Genomic DNA, 18835 nt, shown 5'->3' on the forward strand with positions numbered 1-18835 from the left:
CAGGCCGATGGTGGCTAGGTGGGTGGACCCGCGAGGACCGCGGGCGGCAGAGGAGCCGGCGGGCAGGACCACCGGGGGCTGCGCATTCTGAGGCTTCCCCTGACATTTATTGGCAAGTCGGGTCAGGACTGTGCCCTTCTGTGTCCTCTGTGGGTTTGGCAGAGCAGGGAGGACACGAGACTCCGAGAAGCACGCCCCGCAGGGGACAGGCCACCCTGCCCTCCAGTTGAGCTCTCCTCCCGACGGGCGTCCTCCTCACGGTCCCTTTGGTGCTTTTTCCTGCGGTACAAGGGACCTTCCTGTTTGCAATGCCCCCGACACAAGCCGCAGCACAGCCGATGCCCCAGAGCCAGAGTGACCTACGGGGACACGTGGGCTGAGCCCAGCTACTGGGCTGCTGGCCACGAGATGACCACCAACGAGTCAGCAGCACGGGTTCAACGGGCAGAAACAGTCTCCAGGTTCCAGCTGCTCGCTGAGGACAACGTGGCCAGGGGTGGCAAGGGCACCAGAGGTGGCAGGACACCGCAGGGCACGCTCTCCCGGCGTGCGGCAGGCCTCCGGCCCGAGCTCTGTGGAGCCGGGGACTTGCTTTAAGGTAGCAGCATTGGGGAGCCACCTAGCCCAGGGCTGGGAGAAGGGCTTGGAAGGCCAGGTGGGAGAGGCTGGTGGAGGCCACTGGGCAGCCTGGGGGTCAGCGGAGCAGACAGAGAAGGCAGCAGAGGGGCGAAGGGGAAGGCTGTGGCAGGCCGGCACACTGGGCTCTGCAGGTTCAGAACCTGGACCCGTGGCCCAGGAGGCTGCCTGGTGCCCCAGCGGAGAGGGCACAGCCCACCATCCTGGCCTGAGGATGGAGGCCTGCTGCCCCCAGGCACAGGGATGGGGTGGACAGGGCCACAGGGAGGAGGCAGGGAGAGGTGGAGGGATGAGGACCTGTGCAGGGCTCAGGGCAGGCTCAGGCTGTCCAGCTCCACACAGCCATGAGGCCCCGGGCAGGGCACCAGGCGCCCTGGACTCTGGGTGCTCAGTACAGGTGCCAAGCTCCTGCAGTGGTGACGAGCCCTGGGGAGGGGTGTGAGTCACAGGTGACACCTCTGTGCCCAGGCTTCCCTCCAAGGGAGACAGGCCCAGAAGCTGCTGTCCAGTGGCTGGAGGGTGCCCCACAGCCCAGGGTGGCCAGGCTCCTCCCACACACAACACCCCAGCACTCACTGCTCCCGGAACCCACTCCCGCTCCAGGGCCCGACGCTGGCAGGACATTAACGAGCTGGACAGCCTCCCAGGTAAACAAGCATCCCTGTGACGGCCAGGAGCCGGCCCAGCAACACGGAAGGAGAGGCTGTGGGCTGGGGACCACAGGGACCCGGCAGGTATAAAAGCCAGAGCCCAGAGCTCCCCACACACACCCACACTCACCCACACACCCACCCACACACCCACCCACCCTCCTCCTCTAGGACACCCACCATGGCCGCCTCCACCATGTCCGTCTGCTCCAGCTCTTGCCCCGACTCCTCCTGGCAGGTGGACGACTGCCCAGAGAGCTGCTGTGAGCCCCCCTGCTGCACCCCCAGCTGCTGCCAGCCCAGCTGCTGTGCCCCAGCCCCCTGCCTGACCCTTGTCTGCACCCCAGTGAGCTGTGTGTCCAGACCCTGCTGCCAATCAGTCTGCACCAGCTCCTGCACCCCCTCCTGCTGCCAGCAGTCTAGCTGCCAGTCTGATTGCTGCAACTGCTCCCCCTGCCAGCCGTCCTGCTGTGTGTCCCTCTGCTGCAAGCCCGTGTGCTGTAAGCCCGTCTGCTGTAAGCCCGTGTGCTGTGTGCCCCTCTGCTCTGAGGCTTCCTCCTCCTGCTGCCAGCAGTCTAGCTGCCAGTCTGACTGCTGCAGCTCCTCCCCCTGCCAGCCGACCTGCTGCGTGCCCGTCTGCTGCAAGCCCGTCTGCTGCTACAGACCCTCCTCCTGCGTGTCCCTGCTCTGCCGCCCCGTGTGCAGGCCCGCCTGCTGCGTGCCCATCTCCTCCTGCTGTGCCTCCTCCTGCCAGCCCAGCTGCTGCCGCCCGGCCTCCTGCGTGTCCCTGCTCTGCCGCCCCAGCTGCTCCCGCCCGGCCTGCTGTAGTGTCTCCTTGGGCCAGAGGTCCTGCTGCTGAGTGCTCTTCCTGGGCCACCCAGAGCTGGGAGCCCACTGCCTCCTGCACCCAGGCTTCTGTACTAGTGTCCCCCCCTGAGCCTGCAGGGACTGGTGGTCACCTGCCTCCTACTCCTGTTTGGGTAGCTCCATCCCTTAAGGACTGACTGTCCAGTCCCTCCATGGCCATCTCTGCACTACCAGGTGGACGGCAGCCCCAGCAAGGCCATCCGGCTCCTGCTGGCCGGAAGCCGCATGTGGCCTAAGACTCTCCTGCAGCTGGCCGCTCAGCCCTCCCACCCCAGGCCTGCGAAGAGCCCCCGCTGCCCGCTCTGGGTCCGGCTGCTCCCCGGGCTCTGAGCCTCTCCCCCTCTGGCCCTCACTCTGGGAGCCTGTGGGACGCCCCAATAAAGTTTCCCACGAACACGCAGTCAGCCGTTCTGTCGTTCAGTGAGCGCCTCCTGCCGTCCCACACGGGGCCACCCCCAGGTGCACCCACCCCCCCTTGCCCCCCTCAAGGGCCTCTGTGAAGCCTGCACCACCCCAAGCCTGGTGCCCAGGGACAACCATGAATTCTGGGACACCAAGGGTGTCTGACCTGAGGGCACCTGCCCTGGGCAGGGTCCCCCTTCAGGAGTGATTGCCCCAGCCCACTCCAGCAGGCAAGTGCCTCAGGCCCATGCCCGACCAGACCAGGCAGGAGAGCCATCCTGGGCTGCTGGCACAGCTGACCCCTGGCTGGCCTCTGAGAATGTGAATTTGGGGAGGGTCCCCACCTCTCTGCCCCCCTGGCCTGAACCATCCGCACTAATGACCCGGTTGGACGCTTGCTCCCCACTGAGGCTGGCAGCAGAGGGTCTGCGTCTTCAGCCGGCTCACCCAGAGACCACTGTTGAGAGCCACAGCCAAAGGGGCCCCAGCAAACTTCCAGCTGCCGGCTGATGATTGGCTCACAGCGGCCCCAGCAACATCTAGCTGATTGGCTCCTCTGCGGTGATGCTCATTGGGCTGTTTCCCTGCCCTTCAGACTGCCAGCTGATGATTGGCTCACAGCGGCCCCAGCAACATCTAGCTGATTGGCTCCTCTGCGGTGATGCTGATTGAGCCATTTTCCCGCCCTTTCAGACCACGGAGCTGCTCATTGGGGGACTTCTTTGGCTCCGCCCACACGACCCAGCCAATCGGCCTCAGGAGCAGGAGGATTGTGGGAGGTGGAGAGGCTGGTGTGGGTGAGAGGCTTGTGGAAGCCGGTGGTGGCAGTTGGGCTCTGAGGGTTTTTTCCTGAGGAGCTGTTTTGTTTGGCGTTTGTGGTTCTAAAAATAAAGTTAGTTTCTTTTGACAAGTGGCTCCTGAATTGTGCCCAGCCAGACTGCGGCAACCACACCCCGCGGGCAGCACAGCTCGGGCCGGGAGCTCGGACCCGTGGGGACCCAGCCCAGAGCTCTCTGTGCGCCAGGCCTGTCCTGCCTGCTCGGCCCCTCGCCTTCCCCTCTAGGATCACCGACTCCCTGTTGGTCTGGCTTCCTGCTGTCACCCAGGGATGTCCGGCAGCGGAGGGACCTCTGACCTTGGACAGGAGGAAGGGCCTCGTGGCCTGGAGCCACTGAGATGCCAGCTCCTGGCAGTACAAGATCTGACCAAGACCCCGGTTCAGATCCACAAGGAAGACGTGAAGACGGTTAATGAGCCAGGAGGGAGTCAGCGATTCACAGAAGCCATAAGCAATTCTTGCCCAACAGTCAAAACTCAGCCCCAGCGACGGTCAGCCTCACCAAGCTCAGAAAACACAATTGAGCGTGGACCCGGGGCAGCGGTGTGGAGGTGGGCACGGCTGCACAGGCCTGTGAGCGAGGCCCACTCCCGGGAAGGCTGCCATCTGGGAAGTGCGCTGGCGGGTCCCACGCTCTGGGGCTGCACTCGTAGGAAAGCCTCCTGGTGTGCATCCAATGCTTTGCCGGATTCCCACCCTGGACATGGAGAGGCACAGCCCCGCTGCAGGGGAGAGTGTGTCACCACAGGGAGTGAGTCGGTGGGCGGTTAAGGGGCAGCGCCTGGGCAGCCACCCGCTGGGCACATCTCAGTGCCAGGTGTCGCAGATGGAAACAGAGTGAGGCCGGTTCAAAGGTCACGACACCACCCAGAGCTCGGTCAACGCCATGGACGTCTGTATGACTATCAGAACAGCCGCGGGTGACCACCCGGCCTGGCGGTGCCCTCCAGGGCTCGGGGCCACAAGGGTGGAGACGGGCAAAGCTGGCTGTGCAGGAGCACCCTGTGCAGGGCACCCCGGTTCTGTCTTCCTGTGGCTGAAACGTGGGAACACCATCTAGGGAGGTGCAGGTGCCGCGGAGCCGCAGCCTAGGTCGCCTGACCAGGAGCTGGGAGGGGCTCCGGGCTGAGGGGAATGAAATCATCGCGGCTCAGAATCGGGATGAATGGGGTCTGTGCTCAGCAGCTGGGGCTGGGAGAGCAGTGGGTCCTGAAGACGCTCAGAGACCAGCGAGCGAAGAGGACGGAGTTAGAGACGGAGGAGAAGGTCCAGGAGGCGCCGAGAGACATTGACAAATGGAAAGAAAGATGCATAAAACCAGAGACTGCACTTTTAAACTCCTACCAAAATCAGAACCAGGGAAAATCTTAGAGAAATAAGCAAATCAAATTAAATATATGAAAATAAATGATAACAAAATATCAAAACTATCCTATTCTGTAAATAGACAAAAATGTCTGATCATGAGAAAAAATCGTGTCTTTACGCCAACACAACTGGGATTTTAGATGAGAAGGTTCCCAGGAACCTATGGCCACTAAAATGGCCACAAAGAAGAGCAGGAGCATGGGCAGCCAGGACCTGAGAGCCAGACAGGCGGCCAGCTGGACCCCGCAGCCCAGCGGGGACTCCACCTGGTCTGTCACTTCATCTCCATCAGGAAGACAATGACCGGCCTGGGCATTTGTTCAGGAAAGAAAGCCCCATCGTCCACTCGATGCACAGGGACTGACCACGGGGAGCTCAGCGCCCAGTGGGAACTGTGGGGGCGACAAACAGCCCCTTTCGCTTCCTCCCCGAGTGGACGCCCCTCTCCCCTCCTGTCTCACTGCTCGGCCAGGAGTTCCAGCGCTGGGGGACAGACGTGGTGAGGCCTCCCGCCCTCTCCTGGCCCCACAGGGACAGCTGTGGCTTGTCCTGAGGCCGGCTGTGAGTGGTCGCAGCTGCCTCTGAAAGGCTGAGGATCTCCTCCCACATGGACTTCAGCAGGAGTGGACGTTGGGTGGTTAGATGCTTCATGTGCATCTATGTGAATAAGGTGCGTCCCTGTTGGGGGCCGTGGTCAAATCAAGATGGCACCTGGTTTGATTTGTGAAGCAACGCCACCAAGCCCTTTAGATGGTGGGGATTCCTATTTGGCTGACTGCTGTATCTAGATGATGCTGATTGAGTCAAGCTGTGTGCAATCAGTTAGGTATATATACCTCTGCTCCCACTTCAACCTTCAAGTCGCTTGTCACCTCCCGGTTATTTGGCCCAGCTGCACTGCGGCACGTCCCACCTGGCCATTCCTACGGGGTGCAGGGCCACCTCCCTGGAACTCACATGGTCGTGGGGTGCTGCCTCTCTAACCTGTGGCCATGGTCAGCTCGCTGTGGGGGAATCTGCATCTACACCATTGGAAGACGAAGCCAGGTGTAGCTCTGTGGGAGAGCGTTTGCCAGGCCCTGGACTCTGCCCCAGCACCACCGAGGGCACCCCACACATGCACACGTGTGCACACACACACACACACACACACCTGCCTTAGCTCATGAACAAAGCCAGTGAGGATCAGGTCCTGAAATCAACATAGAGACCTGTGGCGTTTCTGCACACTCCCAATAAAACCATCCAAAAGCAGAATCAATAGTCCCCACGACAGCAAAAAAGTACTTAGGAGGGCTGGGATGTGGCATTGGTGAGTGCTGGCCTGGCGTGCCCAGGCCCTGGTTCAATCCCCAGCCCCACAAAAGAAAAAACATCTCAAGGATAAGTTTACCCAAGGAAATGGAAGATGGCTCTGACTGGCGAAGGGCCTGAAGACACAGAGAACAGAAAGGGAAACACAAACTCGAACCGGACGGTCAGCACCGGTGGGATGTCCACGTGGCCCAGGGCAGCCCACAGCTGGGGCAGTGCCTGAGCTCCAATCTTACTTGAAGAAAAACAGGAAAACGTGGTTTTCCTTTCTTGTAAAGACTCTGCCCAGGGTGGAGCCGGGTGTAGCTCCGTGGGAGAGCGTCTGCCAGCCTTGCCCAGATTCTAAACCCCGTGGAACCACAGTGTTCCCTGAGTCCCCTGAGGTCCAGGGCCGGTGGCACCACAGGTGACGCTACGATGATCGAGGGACGGGCGGAGCCTGAAGCAGAATAGGCACCAGACGTGAACCCCAGCCCTGGGTGAGCAGGGGGGAGGACTGTGCCGTCCATCAATGCACGGGGGACCACGCGTCCACTCAGAAAGAGAGAACCTCACACCAAGAAAACAAGTCGGGTACCAGGAACTCAGACCCCAGCACGACCTGAGCTGAGGGCCACTGCAGACAGCTGCCGCTGGACGGTCTGGGGTGGCCCTGGGCCTGAGAGCACAGGCCCCTCGGGCCACCGAAGCCAAGACTGACGAACAGGATGATGCGGAAGGAGGGAACGAGCACAGGACCTGTCCCGGGCACCCAGAGACGCCTCGGCCCACCAGCCGCCCTCCGAGCCTCAGGACGAGCCGCCCAGGGCCAGGCTCTCTGCCCACAGGGAACCGTCCTGGGCACACGCCCCCAGGGGGGACCGAGGACGACCGCACAGGTGCACGCACAGAGACTGGCCTCCCCGGGCAGGTCGGGCGGGAGTGGGGCAAGCCCCGGCCCAGCCCTCCGCTGTGGCGCGACCCCGCTGAACAGGGTCCTCTAAGCTCTCCAGATGGGACCAAAAGGGACTGTCTCACAGCCGTGAACCCCCCGTCCATGAGTGGCCTCTGAACGCTGTGTGTAGGACCCACTGGGTGGAGGTGATGTGGTCTGGGTATGAGGTGTCCCCAGAAGCTCATGTGAGGGACACTGCAGGAAGGTCAGAGGTGAGGGGACGGGTCAGGAGCCTTGGCCGAGTCACAGTGCACCCATCCCTGACAGGGACCAGCAGGGCGGTGGCTGGAGGGGGCGGGTAGTGGCCACAGGAGGTGGGTCCCTAGGAGCTACCCTTGGGTTTACATTTTGTCCCTGGTGAAGGGTGTCTGTCTGTCTGCTTCCTGGTGTCCTGTCCTGAGCTGTCCGGCCTCATCTGCAGCCCGGAGCTATGGAGCTGGCCGTCCGTGGATGGAGACCTCTGAAACTGTGAGCACCAGATAAGGATTTCCTCCTCCAAAACTGTCCTTGGTCCGTCTTCTGGTCACAGCAGCAAAGAAAGCTGAGTAAGGAGAAGCTGTGACCAGGACGGGGTCGTCACTGTGGCCAGCTGACCTGTGGCTCAGCAGCCTCGGAGCTTCTGGAACCGTAGGAGGGACTTTGAAAGGTCGGTGATGCCGACTGGAGACGCTCAGGGTGCCGCAAGCTGGGTGTAGGCGGTGATTCTGGGGGAGCTCAGCAGACCTGGAGCTCGGGGGGTTCGGGGACGGGCTGCGGGGGGGGGGGGCAGTAAGTCTGCACGCCCTGCCCTCGTCCTGAGACTGCGTGGGGCTCCATTAGCGACGGCAGCTGGTCAACTGGTGGAGGGACTCTGCAGGCATCATTCGGGTGGGGGACGGATAGTGCTGGCAGCTTGTCGTCGGGTTTGCTGTGACAATCAGGAGCAGAAACATCCCAAACCCAAACGTGGCCAGAAAACTGTGAGAGACCTGGGGCTGAGGGAGCTGTGGTTGTGCAGGCGCCACGGCACTGAAGGCGCAGCTGAGCGCTTACCTGGGGACAGCAGGAAGGGTGGCGGGAGGCCCCCGGGGTCGCCATGGTCACACCCGTCTCCGGCCCAAGGCAGTAAAAGTAAGAATTCCCTTGAGCAGAGAGCCGGGCCCAGGGGCTAGGAAGCCGGCTCACACGCCTGCTGTCCAGGCCCCCCAGGCCCAGCAGCCAGCTTCCCGGAGGCGTGGCTACTGCCCCAGATGGCCGCAGACCTGGGCATCGACATGTGGTGCCGCTTCTGTGGAAGGAAGGTCTGGAGGGGCCATGGGGGCCACCGAGGTTTCAAAGGAGGCCTGGGAGGGACGGAGCTCACAGGCAGCCCCCAAGAGGATGACGTGCCAGGGTGGGCAGGAAGCTCGGCGGAGACCACTGAGGTCAAGACGTGCCAGCAGCAGGGGCCTCGTCCTGGGGAAGCTCAGGGACAGGCAGAGAAGCCAGCAGAAGCCACGTGATGCCACCACACGCACACAGGGCGGAGCCAACGCCACCCTGCCCTGTGGCCAGGTGCCCGCTGGAGCCGCAGGACTGTCTGCCCAGCTGGGCTCTGGCTGCCCTGGCCTGCCCCGTCCTGGGAGGCCCTGCTCCCTGCGGCTGGGGAGTGTCCACTGCGCACCGTCCTGCACAGCACCCCCGCCGCTCGCCTTTGCTCAGCTCAGGCTGAGAGTTGGCCCTGGACCCCAGGAGAGAGTCTGGACTTGTGCTCTCGGGAAATCCGGAACCGCTGGCCCCGGGGACTCTGGCAAAGGACTGAATATGCTCTGCACGGTGAGGTCAGCCTTGGGGCCAGGGGATGGTCGGTTCAGCTCAGGCGGGAGATAGCGCCAGAAAGTTTCAGGGGCATCGACTGGGTTATGGGAGCCGTGAGCCCACCCCCGCGATGGTCCCCTGACAGGGACGATGGGTGGCAGCCGCAGGCCGGGGTGTGGCTGGAGGAGGGTCCCGGGCCTGCCCTGGGCTGTGTATTTGGTGAGTGGAGCCCCTTCCCAGCTGCTCTCCTGCCCAGTGTCCTGCCTCCCCTCAAGCCCTGAGGAGTGGTCAGCCGCCGGGCACAGAGGCCTCGGAAGCTGCGAGCCCCACATGAACCTTTCCTCCTCTAAAGTCGTCCTCGTCGGCCTTTGGTCACAGTGGCAGAGCACTGACCAGCACGTCCATCTTGGCTTGGCTGAGAGACGGTTCCTAAGTGGTGAAGGCGATCCCCCACTCACTGTCTTGACGGGGTCACAGTGAGAAAAAGTGTTGGCCAAGCCGCCCTCCCACTGTCTGGACAGGGTCACAGTGAGAAAAAGTGTTGGCCAAGCCGCCCTCCCACTGTCTGGACAGGGTCACAGTGAGAAAAAGTGTTGGCAAAGCCGCCCTCCCACTGTCTGGACAGGGTCACAGTGAGGATGAATGTGGCAAAGCCACGCTGGTTGGTGGGTAACCGAAACCATGAGACCCTTTTTTATGTAATTGGGACTTTGCATTTTCTTTCTATTTTTTTTTTTTAAGAGAGGAGAGAGAGAGGAGAGAGAGAGAATTTATATATTAATTTTTAGTTGGCGGACACAACATCTTTGTTGGTATGTGGTGCTGAGGATCGAACCTGGGCTGCACACACGCCAGGTGAGCGCTACCGCTTGAGCCGCATCCCCAGGCCCCAAGAGACTTTGCATTTTCATGCTGATGTTCCTGACAGGAGGCATGAGCATGTTAAATGCCAAACAAGTTAAATTCCAGATGGCTAGAACAGAACAGGCAGTTCATGCCTTGGAGGCTGTTCTACCTCCCTCCAGCACATCAAGGACAAAGCAGAGGCTGTGCTTCTATCTCAGTACATTGTGGACAAACCTGATAAGGGACAACAGTCATCCTCTGAAAGGTCATGAGAGTTTTAGGCGCCACATTGATCATATCAACTAGAACCCAAGCCCATATTTCTGGCCTCTTAGAAAACCTAATCAGTATGCTTATTTCACAAAGTTCACCACATGCAGTTTCATTTTTGATCAAGGAAAGTTATATTATACACTTAGGAAAGTTAAAACATATAAAGATATATTCCTCTCTTTTTATAAACCCTTTCTTACTTTACATTGGTGGAAAGTGGACTGATTGAGATGATTATAAAGATTATATCTTTATAATCATCTCAATAGAACTTACTTTCTATTGAGATGATTATAAAGATATGAGAACTAGTGCACCTTGACTGAGAAACAAAGAAACTCTTTGAGAAAGCTCAACCAGTTTTATGAGAATAAATTTAGGAATTAATTAAAACAGCTTTATGAGACACCGTTTTAGAATAATGTTAGAAATATCATTTTATTTAGATTCTTAAGTTTAGAAATTCTTAAGACTTTAGTTGTACAGGTTTCTGATATGTTTTAAGAATGATTCATAAACTTTAGGATGTTTTAAATATAAGATTTAAAGGGACTTTTTTAGGTGGGAATTTTAGATTAGAAATAAAGTACAAGTGTACTTTAGGTAATGATTGGTTAGGAGACTTAGAGTCTGGTTACGTAGCTTGGCATTAGTTAAGAATATAACATATCTTGGGAAAAATATAAATCTTGGGAAAATCTGAAAAATGTAAATTAGTGATGCATTTTATTAATGATTCTGTACTTTTAATAATTACATAACTGAAGGTCATATTCTGGAAAAATGTAAATTAATGTCACATTTTTTGTACCCCCGATCATGGTTAAGGAAATGTCATGTCTCGGCAAAGTTTTAAATTGTATAATCAATGACGTATTGTGAATCTATAATGGTGAGAAAAATCGTAATAAAAGATGACCCGGAGAAAGCTGCATTAGCGCTCTCTCTCTCTGGAGATTGCTCCAACGGAACGACTCCTGTCTCATCTTTTCGCCGACGCCACTCATCCTTCAGGACTCCCTGGACCCCGCTGGGGCAGGACCCCGGCACCTAAGGGTCACCACCCCACAGTCCCCAACAGGGGGGGGGGGGGACCCAGAGTCAGACGTCCACTCCCTTCTCCACGTCCACACCCTTCTCCACGTCCACTCCCTTCTCCACGTCCACACCCTTCTCCACGTCCACACCCTTCTCCACGTCCACACCCTTCTCCACGTCCACTCCCTTCTCCACGTCCACACCCTTCTCCACGTCCACACCCTTCTCCACGTCCACACCCTTCTCCACGTCCACACCCTTCTCCACGTCCACTCCCTTCTCCACGTCCACACCCTTCTCCACGTCCACACCCTTCTCCACGTCCACACCCTTCTCCACGTCCACACCCTTCTCCACGTCCACACCCTTCTCCACGTCCACACCCTTCTCCACGTCTACACCCTTCTCCACGTCCACACCCTTCTCCACGTCCACTCCCTTCTCCACGTCCACACCCTTCTCCACGTCCACTCCCTTCTCCACGTCCACACCCTTCTCCACGTCCACAGGAACAGAAATGACTGTTTTTAAGAAGCAGCCGCTCTCCAGAACACGTGCCCAGAGGACAGTGACCCGTTCCACTCACCAACATGCAGACGACACAAAAGGCCGCCTCCCCACACACTTTCCAGAAGGAGGGAGACTGAGGACGGTGCCTCATGGGTAGAAGCAGAGTTTCCTGGGACTCACGGAGGTGGGGGGCTGAGACTCCTCTAGGACCAGGGGCAGCAGGGTGTTGGGTGGAGAGCTGAGTAACGGCACTCCCCGCAAAACACCAGGAGCATCTTCGGTGGCGGGATCACTCCCAGCCAAAACCTGGAAGGACCCAGATCCCCGACTCGGGAAGATAATGGACAGAGAACACGCAGCAGGCTGCACTGTCACAGTTCACAACACAGGACCAAAGGGGTGACCGTGATGTCACAGCCACGGGGGCTTCCCAGGCAGTCCTGGAGCGAAGAGCTGAAGACACAGGGCCAGGCGGACCAGGCCACGCCGACCAGGGGCAGAGAAGGAGGAACAGCAAGTGCTTCTGGCAGGAGGAAGGTTAGAACTCGTCCCTCAGGATCCTCAGAAAGCTCTGCAGCCTCAACCAGACACTCAGAGACAGAGCCTCCCCAAGCCCCAGATCATACCCAGCTGAACGATCCACCGAGCACAAGGGCAGGAAAGGGCGTTGAAGGTCATGCTAGTGCTCAAACACACGTCGGCGTGTGCACAACACGATGCCCGTGTTGAGAAAGCTGCGGGAGGACGTGCTCCACTAAATCAGGGGCATGAGTCCAGAAAGAAGACGACGAGGCCTTCAGGAGTTAACTGTCCCCCACTGGAGAGGGACACAGAGGAACCCACAGGACAGGGTGGGGAGCTCCAGGGGATGCCTGCACCCAGGCCACGGGAACAGCCCAGAGACAAGTGGAGCTGGCCGCCCCCAGGTGTGTGCGCACCTCTCTGCCGAGGAGTGTGACAGGTGCGCAGGAGAACAAGCCCACCACAGAAGCCACCACTGTCCCCTCCAGGAAGGGAAGGCAAACCAGAGCCGAGCCGCCCACGAGGGAGGACACAGAGCCCCCGCTGACCCCAGAAGTCCCACGGATGCCAAGCTCTGAGGTGACCAGCACCGAGACAGCGCTGCCATCCAGGGGTGGGGACGGGGACGCCCCCCGAGGCTCGTGGTGAACAGAGGAGGGAGCCGGATCACATCAAGGAAACTCCAGGACCGGCAGACGACACAGGCCCTTCAGTAAGTGGGAGAACCAGGAGGTGTTGGGGTGGACGTGCAGCAGGAGAGCCGGCCGCCGCAGAGCTCGCAGAGGGACCAGCAGGAGAGCACAGAGGGACGCTCCTGGCCAGGGCACCCTCGTCCCCTGGAAGAGCCATAGGCTGGGGTGGCACAGCAAGTGCAAGCACCACAAAGTGAAAAGTCACACCAAAGGACAGACAGGGCAGAGGAGAGGCCGTGATTCCCAGACCCGCCTCCCCGGCAGCCAACCTCAGCCAGCCCAGGTTTCACAGCAGGAACACTCCCGCCAGTGAGCCAGTGACTGCCAGCACCAGCCACACTCAGAGCTGGCGCTGCGCCAGGCCATCCCCACAGTGAAGTGTTGTCAGCTGTTGTTGACACAAACCTCAACACCAACAAGGAAAGGGAGGCCCTGCGACTCCTGCAGGAAACACTCCACAGGTATAAATCCCGCCCAGAGCTCCCCCACCCCAGCTGGGCCTCGCCATGGCGCACACCTGCTGCACCAGAGCCTGCGTCATTGCTGCGTCCACCATGTCCGTCTGCTCCAGCCACCGGGGCGGAGGCAGCAGGATCTGCTCACCCAGCCTGGGCCCCGACTGCTCCTGGCAGGTGGACGACTGCCAGGAGAGCTACTGCGAGCCCCCCTGCTGTGCCCCCAGCTGCTGCGAGGCCCCCTGCTGCGCCCCAGCCCCCTGCCTGTCCCTCCTCTGCACCCCAGTGAGCTGTGTGTCCAGACCCTGCTGCCAATCAGTCTGCATCAGCTCCTGCACCCCCTCCTGCAGCCAGCAGTCTAGCTGCCAGTCTGATTGCTCCAGCTGCTCCCCCTGCCAGCCATCCTGCTGTGTGTCCCTCTGCTGCAAGCCCGTGTGCTGCAAGCCAGTCTGCTGCAAGCCTGTGTGCTGTGTGCCTGTCTGCTCTGAGGCTTCCTCCTCCTGCTGCCAGCAGTGTAGCTGTGAGCCCTCTTGCTGCTCCTCTTCCCCCTGCCAGCAGTCCTGCTGTGAGCCCTCTTGCTGCTCATCCTCCCCCTGCCAGCAGTCCTGCTGTGTGTCCCTCTGCTGCAAGCCCGTCTGCTGCAAGCCCGTGTGCTGTGTGCCCATCTGCTCTGGAGCCTCCTCCTCCTGCTGCCAGCAGTCTAGCTGCCAGTCTGACTGCTGCAGCTCCTCCCCCTGCCAGCCGTCCTGCTGCGTGCCCGTCTGCTGCAAGCCCGTTTGCTGCTACAGACCCTCCTCCTGCGTGTCCCTGCTCTGCCGCCCCGTGTGCAGGCCTGCCTGTTGCGTGCCCGTCTCCTCCTGCTGTGCCTCCTCCTGCCAGCCCAGCTGCTGCCGCCCAGCCTCCTGCGTGTCCCTGCTCTGCCGCCCCACCTGCTCCCGCCCGGCCTGCTGTGGTGTCTCCTTGGGCCAGAGGTCCTGCTGCTGACCGGCCATGTCCCCAGGCCAGTGGGCTCAGGTCCCTCCTCCCCACCCGGGTGTCCTGACCCCAGCCTGCGGGAGCCCACACAGAAGGACCAGCTCCTGCCCTTCCTCCCTGTCCAGCCCAAGTCTGAGGCCTGAGCCTTCCCTGGCTGCTCTCCGGCCCCGCCCATGGGAGAGCTGGCCGCTGCACCCACTTCCTGCTCCAGGCCACCACCCTGCCCAGTAGGGACTGGGTCCTCCTGACCCTGCTCTTGTCCCCAGAAGTGCCACTCTCTGAACATCAATAAAGCTGTGCTGCCCACACTCTCTGTGTACTTCTGGACACTGCCGCGGGAGGGGCAGGGTGGGGACTGGGCCTCGCTCTGGGCCCTGAGCCAGGGGACCCTCCTCGCCTCACCAGCAGTGACGCTTGAGGTTACTGCACGTGACCTGGAGGGTCCTGTCCTCCTCCTCTGTGTTGTGCGGTTGCACTGTCCATGTCCTCTGGGACTCAGGCTCTGTGCACTGGTCACGTCCCCTGGACACCATGTCTTTCCTGGCGCAGGTGGGCAGCTGGGGTGGTGACCCCACAGCTATGCTGGAGGTTGGAGGTGAGGGGTCTCCAGCCTCAGCCCAGCACCCAGAGGGCTCCATCTGGGAAGTGTGAGCATCCTGGGCCCTGCACGCCGTGGACACACACACACACACACACACACACACACACACACACACACACACTCACGTGGGCACTCAGGGAGGCCCAGGCCTCATCATGGAGGAGCTGCCAGGGGCTGAGAACAGAGAGGCCGCCCCAGAGCCCCCCTGGAGTTGGGGGGACACAGGGACACAGGGACGGCTATGGGCTCGGGAAGCCCGGGAAGCCCAGGAAGTGAAGAAGGAAACAGTGTCCAGCCAGGGGCGGAGACGCCATGGACACGCAGGGCCAGCTGCCCAGACACGCCTCCCCGGCCAAGGGAGCCGAGGACAGTCTCCTGAAGTACAGGGGCAAAGGGACACAGGGGGCAACTGTGCTGCACTGTCCCCAGAGGCCCAGGCTCAACCTCTCCAGGGAGGGAGCCCACAGTCGCAGCACGACTCTTCATCCATCGCCGTTTGAGAAGGACACCGTCCCTGTCACTGCTGGGCCAAGGTGCGTGGCATTCCACATGGAACTCCGCGCTGTCTGCAGGGGACGGGCACGCAGCCCTCGGGCTCAACCAGGCCAGCAGGGCTGCAAGAGTGTCCTTGCCCTGTCCCTTGTGCCCAGGGCCAGCCTTCACATTGCCCACAGCCCCAGGAGGCCTTTCCAGAAGGCAGGACGTGAAGCGCGAGCAGGACGTGGAGGACGTGGCCCAGCAGACCGCCCAGGCTGGCCCAGGCGCCCAGCACAGGGCACAGCCAGCTGCAGAGCCGGGGGGCGGGGGGGGGGGGCGGACATCTTTTGACTCCAGTGTCCCAGAAGCTCAGGTCACTCTCTGGACACTAACTCGGTGGGACAGTGGCCAGCTGAGGAAGAATGCAGCAATGACAATGCTACTCCAGAAAATGGTCACAACAACCCACTGCAAACGGGGGAATCGCGCTCGTGTTTATTAAATAGGAAATTTTAAAACATTGAAGAGACAGTGAAATGTGTCCACGTCTGAGGGGACACAGGAATCTACTCCTCCAGGAAATTCAAAGAGCTCCACGTAGAACGGACTCAGCAGGATCCACACGGAGACGCACCAGGACTGCGTCACTGAGAGACGGAGAGGAAAGGGGGGCGGCCAGACTCACAGCCGACCTGCCACCCGGGCCGGGGCCCAAGGGCGATGGAACAGCGGTCAGGGTGCTGGGGGCCAGCATGGGCCATGACGCCTCCGTCCAGCCACCTTCAGAAGTGAGGGAAGGCAAGACGTCAGGGACAAGTGGAAGCCCAGAGTCCTCCACCAGGAGACCTGACCTATGGTCAGTGCTGTTCCAGGCTGAGATAAAGGGGCCTAGAGATCACCGGCCCCCAGAGGAGGACACGGTGGTCAGCTGCGGGTCTGTGGGCACCTGGGAGCCCTCCTGACCTCAGGTCGGCAGTGCACCCTTCCTAGGTACGACTCAGTGTTCCGAGCCTTCCCTCCCTGGTCAGTCTAGCTCAAGGCCCGCCTGGTTCTCGCTCTTTTCTGGGGACTTTTCGCTTCGCTGATTCTCACTGCGGGTTTCCTGCCCTCGATTTCCTCGGTCTGTGCCCACTTTATGCCCCTCCCCCCACTAGCTTCAGGGTCAGTTTGGACTCACTTGTTCTGGGTCGTGGAGGTGTGGACTTGGGATCTGGATTGAGACCCTTGGTTCTGGTGGACACTCACGTCCGCAGAGGGCCCTCGGCTCACAGCTCTGGCCGCCCTCAGCAGTCTCCGGACCTCTCTCACCTCTTCTTGGACCCTGGCTGTCTGAGTGTCTGTTGCGGGATTCCCACACATTCCTGGATTTCCCTGCTTTCCTCCTGTTAGGATGCCAGTGTCCTTCCACCGTGGTCACAGAAGGTGCTTTGTCGGATCTCAGTCACTTCACACTCCCTGAGTCAGCGCTGGGGCCTGACGGGTCTCCCCGGGGCGGGGGGCGCAGGCTGTGGGAGGCCATCCTCGCCCGTGGTCTGGGTCACCTCCCGGGCTGGGTGACAGGCGCCTAGGCACAGCGGTGTCAGAGCCCTCCGCACCCTTCTCCAGGTCCAGGGGTGTCCGTGCAGAGGCGAGCCTGGACACTGACCTGAAGACCCAATCGTCGCCCCTGACCTTGGGGTGCTGCCCCCCTTAACCTTCATTGGATGGGATTTTCCCTGGAATTTTTTGTTCCCCAATAAAAGCCCACTCCCTGGGTGCACTCACTCCCTCCGTCTCTCTCTCTCTCTCTCTCTCTCTCTCTCTCTCTCTCTCTCTCTCGCTGGCCTCCTGTGACCTCGCTGGAGGCAGGACTAGGAGGAGCGTCTGGGGCTGGGAGAAGGTGAGGAGAGTCTGTCTCTCTGATCTAACTCACTAGCGGTTTCTATGCACGGAACCTCCTTTATGAAGGACCGCGTGGCAGAGGTCTGCGTGCTGCTGCTGGACGGAGAGCCTGCCGGGGGCTCTGGGTCCCCCAGTTCCCTGTTTCTCAATGCTCTCCCCTGCCCTTGTTCGGTGACCGCCCCTTCTTGTTGGTGGAGATGGCCGCGGAAGTCCCAGGTTTTGTGGAATCACAACTGCCCTTTCTGCTCTCTGTCTCCTGGGGCCTTCACGTTGGGTGCATAAATGTCTGCGGTCATCGTATCTACAGGAGAGACGGAGCCTCGTATTGATATTCAAAGTCCCCATTTGTCTCGTGACAATTTTTGAATCAAAGTAGACTTTACTATCGGCAGTTGGCCCTCTCGGGTTTCTGTGGACAAGTGCGCGGCCTGGAGTAGGTGAAGAGGCTAAATCAGGGGTCAGAAGCCAGCCCTCAGAGGAAGAGCCCAGGACCGGCTGCCCTCCGTGCTAAATGTTCATTAAAGAGATATTTGAGTCCTTTAAAACTCTTCCCAAGAAATGGAACAGGAAGGAACACACTCTAACGCAGTTTCTGAAGTCGGCAGGATCTCAAGACCAAAACCAGAAAAAACAACAAAAGAAAACCATAGACCCAACCCGATAAAGATGGATTCAGAGACCCTCCACCAACACGCAAACCAAGCCCAGGGCACAGCAAGGCCCGGCACCACCGGGCGGGCTTCCCCCGCGATCCAGAGCGTCCGACAGGTGCAGACCCGTCCCGCACAGACCCTCTGACGGAGCGGCCGGGAGCCCCGGGGGTCTCGCAGGATGAGAGAAGCCCACGGAGCCACCTCCTCAGCCAGCACAGGCAGGAGAAGGTCCCCAACGGGAGGAGGGCACGGACGGAAAGCTCCAGCACACCAGGGCGAGAGGCCGCTCAGCCCAGGAGCAGGACCAGGCCGCCGCCTGCCCCCTCCAGCGATGTGCACCAGAGTGACCGGCCAAGCCAACAGGCAGAAAAGGAAAGAAAGCCTCCAGGTTGGGAAGTCAGAAACGTGGCGCTCAAGGCCACCGCGGGGCAGGGGGCTGCAGACCACAGGACAAGACCCTCAGGGATGCCCCTGGAAGCCACAGCCAGACACCAACTCCTGCCCCCCGTGGTCACCGTCACCAAACACACAGCAGCTGGTGCTGAGGACCCTGCACGGTGCTGGTGGGGCGGAACAGCCAGGTGCCACAGAAAATGGTCTGGCAGTCCCTCAGAAGGGCAGCATGGAATGACTGTGTGACCCAGCGATTCCAGACATTCCATATCCACACAACGGAAAAGAGACATTTAAACAAAGCTTGTACACGAAGTTAGAGCAGCACTGTTCACCCAGCCAAACAGTGAAAAGAACCAGCACCTGAGCACTCATGAAAAGATCCAAAGTGATTGTCCATGGTGTGGAATAGTACTCAGCCAAGGAAAGGAAATGCCCCTGACACAGGTTACCACAATGGATAAACCTTGAAAACATACATGAAGGGCCAAGAGCCAGACACAGAGGCTCCATGTTCTATGATTCCACCGACATGAAATAAGCAGAGGGTCCACAGGGACAGGAGTGGCCACCAGGGGCTGGGTTTCCTTAGGCAGGAGGAGAATGTTCCAGAACTAGAGAGTGGCAACATTCTACACTTTACAGGGACAAAGTGGTAGACATCATGGTCAAGTCACCCCAGCTGAGGGCTCTGGGAGGGAGGCCACACTCAGGGTACTGGACACACGAGCCTT

The 18835-nt window shown here is 60.0% G+C and overlaps 2 protein-coding genes across 2 annotated transcripts; both read left to right on the top strand.

Moving 5' to 3' along the window:
* Positions 1–1048: 1048 nt before the first annotated feature.
* LOC120883649 (uncharacterized) lies at positions 1049–2541 on the top strand. Its single transcript, XM_040287121.2, has one exon. It carries the CDS (start codon positions 1468–1470, stop codon positions 2143–2145), a length of 678 nt encoding a protein of 225 aa, XP_040143055.2. The 5' UTR covers positions 1049–1467; the 3' UTR covers positions 2146–2541.
* Positions 2542–13155: 10614 nt separating this feature from the next.
* LOC110596972 (uncharacterized) lies at positions 13156–14464 on the top strand. Its single transcript, XM_078041329.1, has one exon. The coding sequence runs from the start codon at positions 13173–13175 to the stop codon at positions 14103–14105; it is 933 nt and encodes a 310-aa protein (XP_077897455.1). The 5' UTR covers positions 13156–13172; the 3' UTR covers positions 14106–14464.
* The last annotated feature ends 4371 nt before the right edge of the window (positions 14465–18835 follow it).

Source organism: Ictidomys tridecemlineatus, chromosome 3 (genome assembly GCF_052094955.1).
Source record: "Ictidomys tridecemlineatus isolate mIctTri1 chromosome 3, mIctTri1.hap1, whole genome shotgun sequence".
Taxonomy (NCBI): Eukaryota; Metazoa; Chordata; class Mammalia; order Rodentia; family Sciuridae; genus Ictidomys; species Ictidomys tridecemlineatus.

Coding starts and splice junctions, on each gene's coding strand:
- LOC120883649 (XM_040287121.2), top strand. CDS start 1,468: ATGGCCGCCTCCACCATGTCCGTCTGCTCCAGCTCTTGCCCCGACTCC.
- LOC110596972 (XM_078041329.1), top strand. CDS start 13,173: ATGGCGCACACCTGCTGCACCAGAGCCTGCGTCATTGCTGCGTCCACC.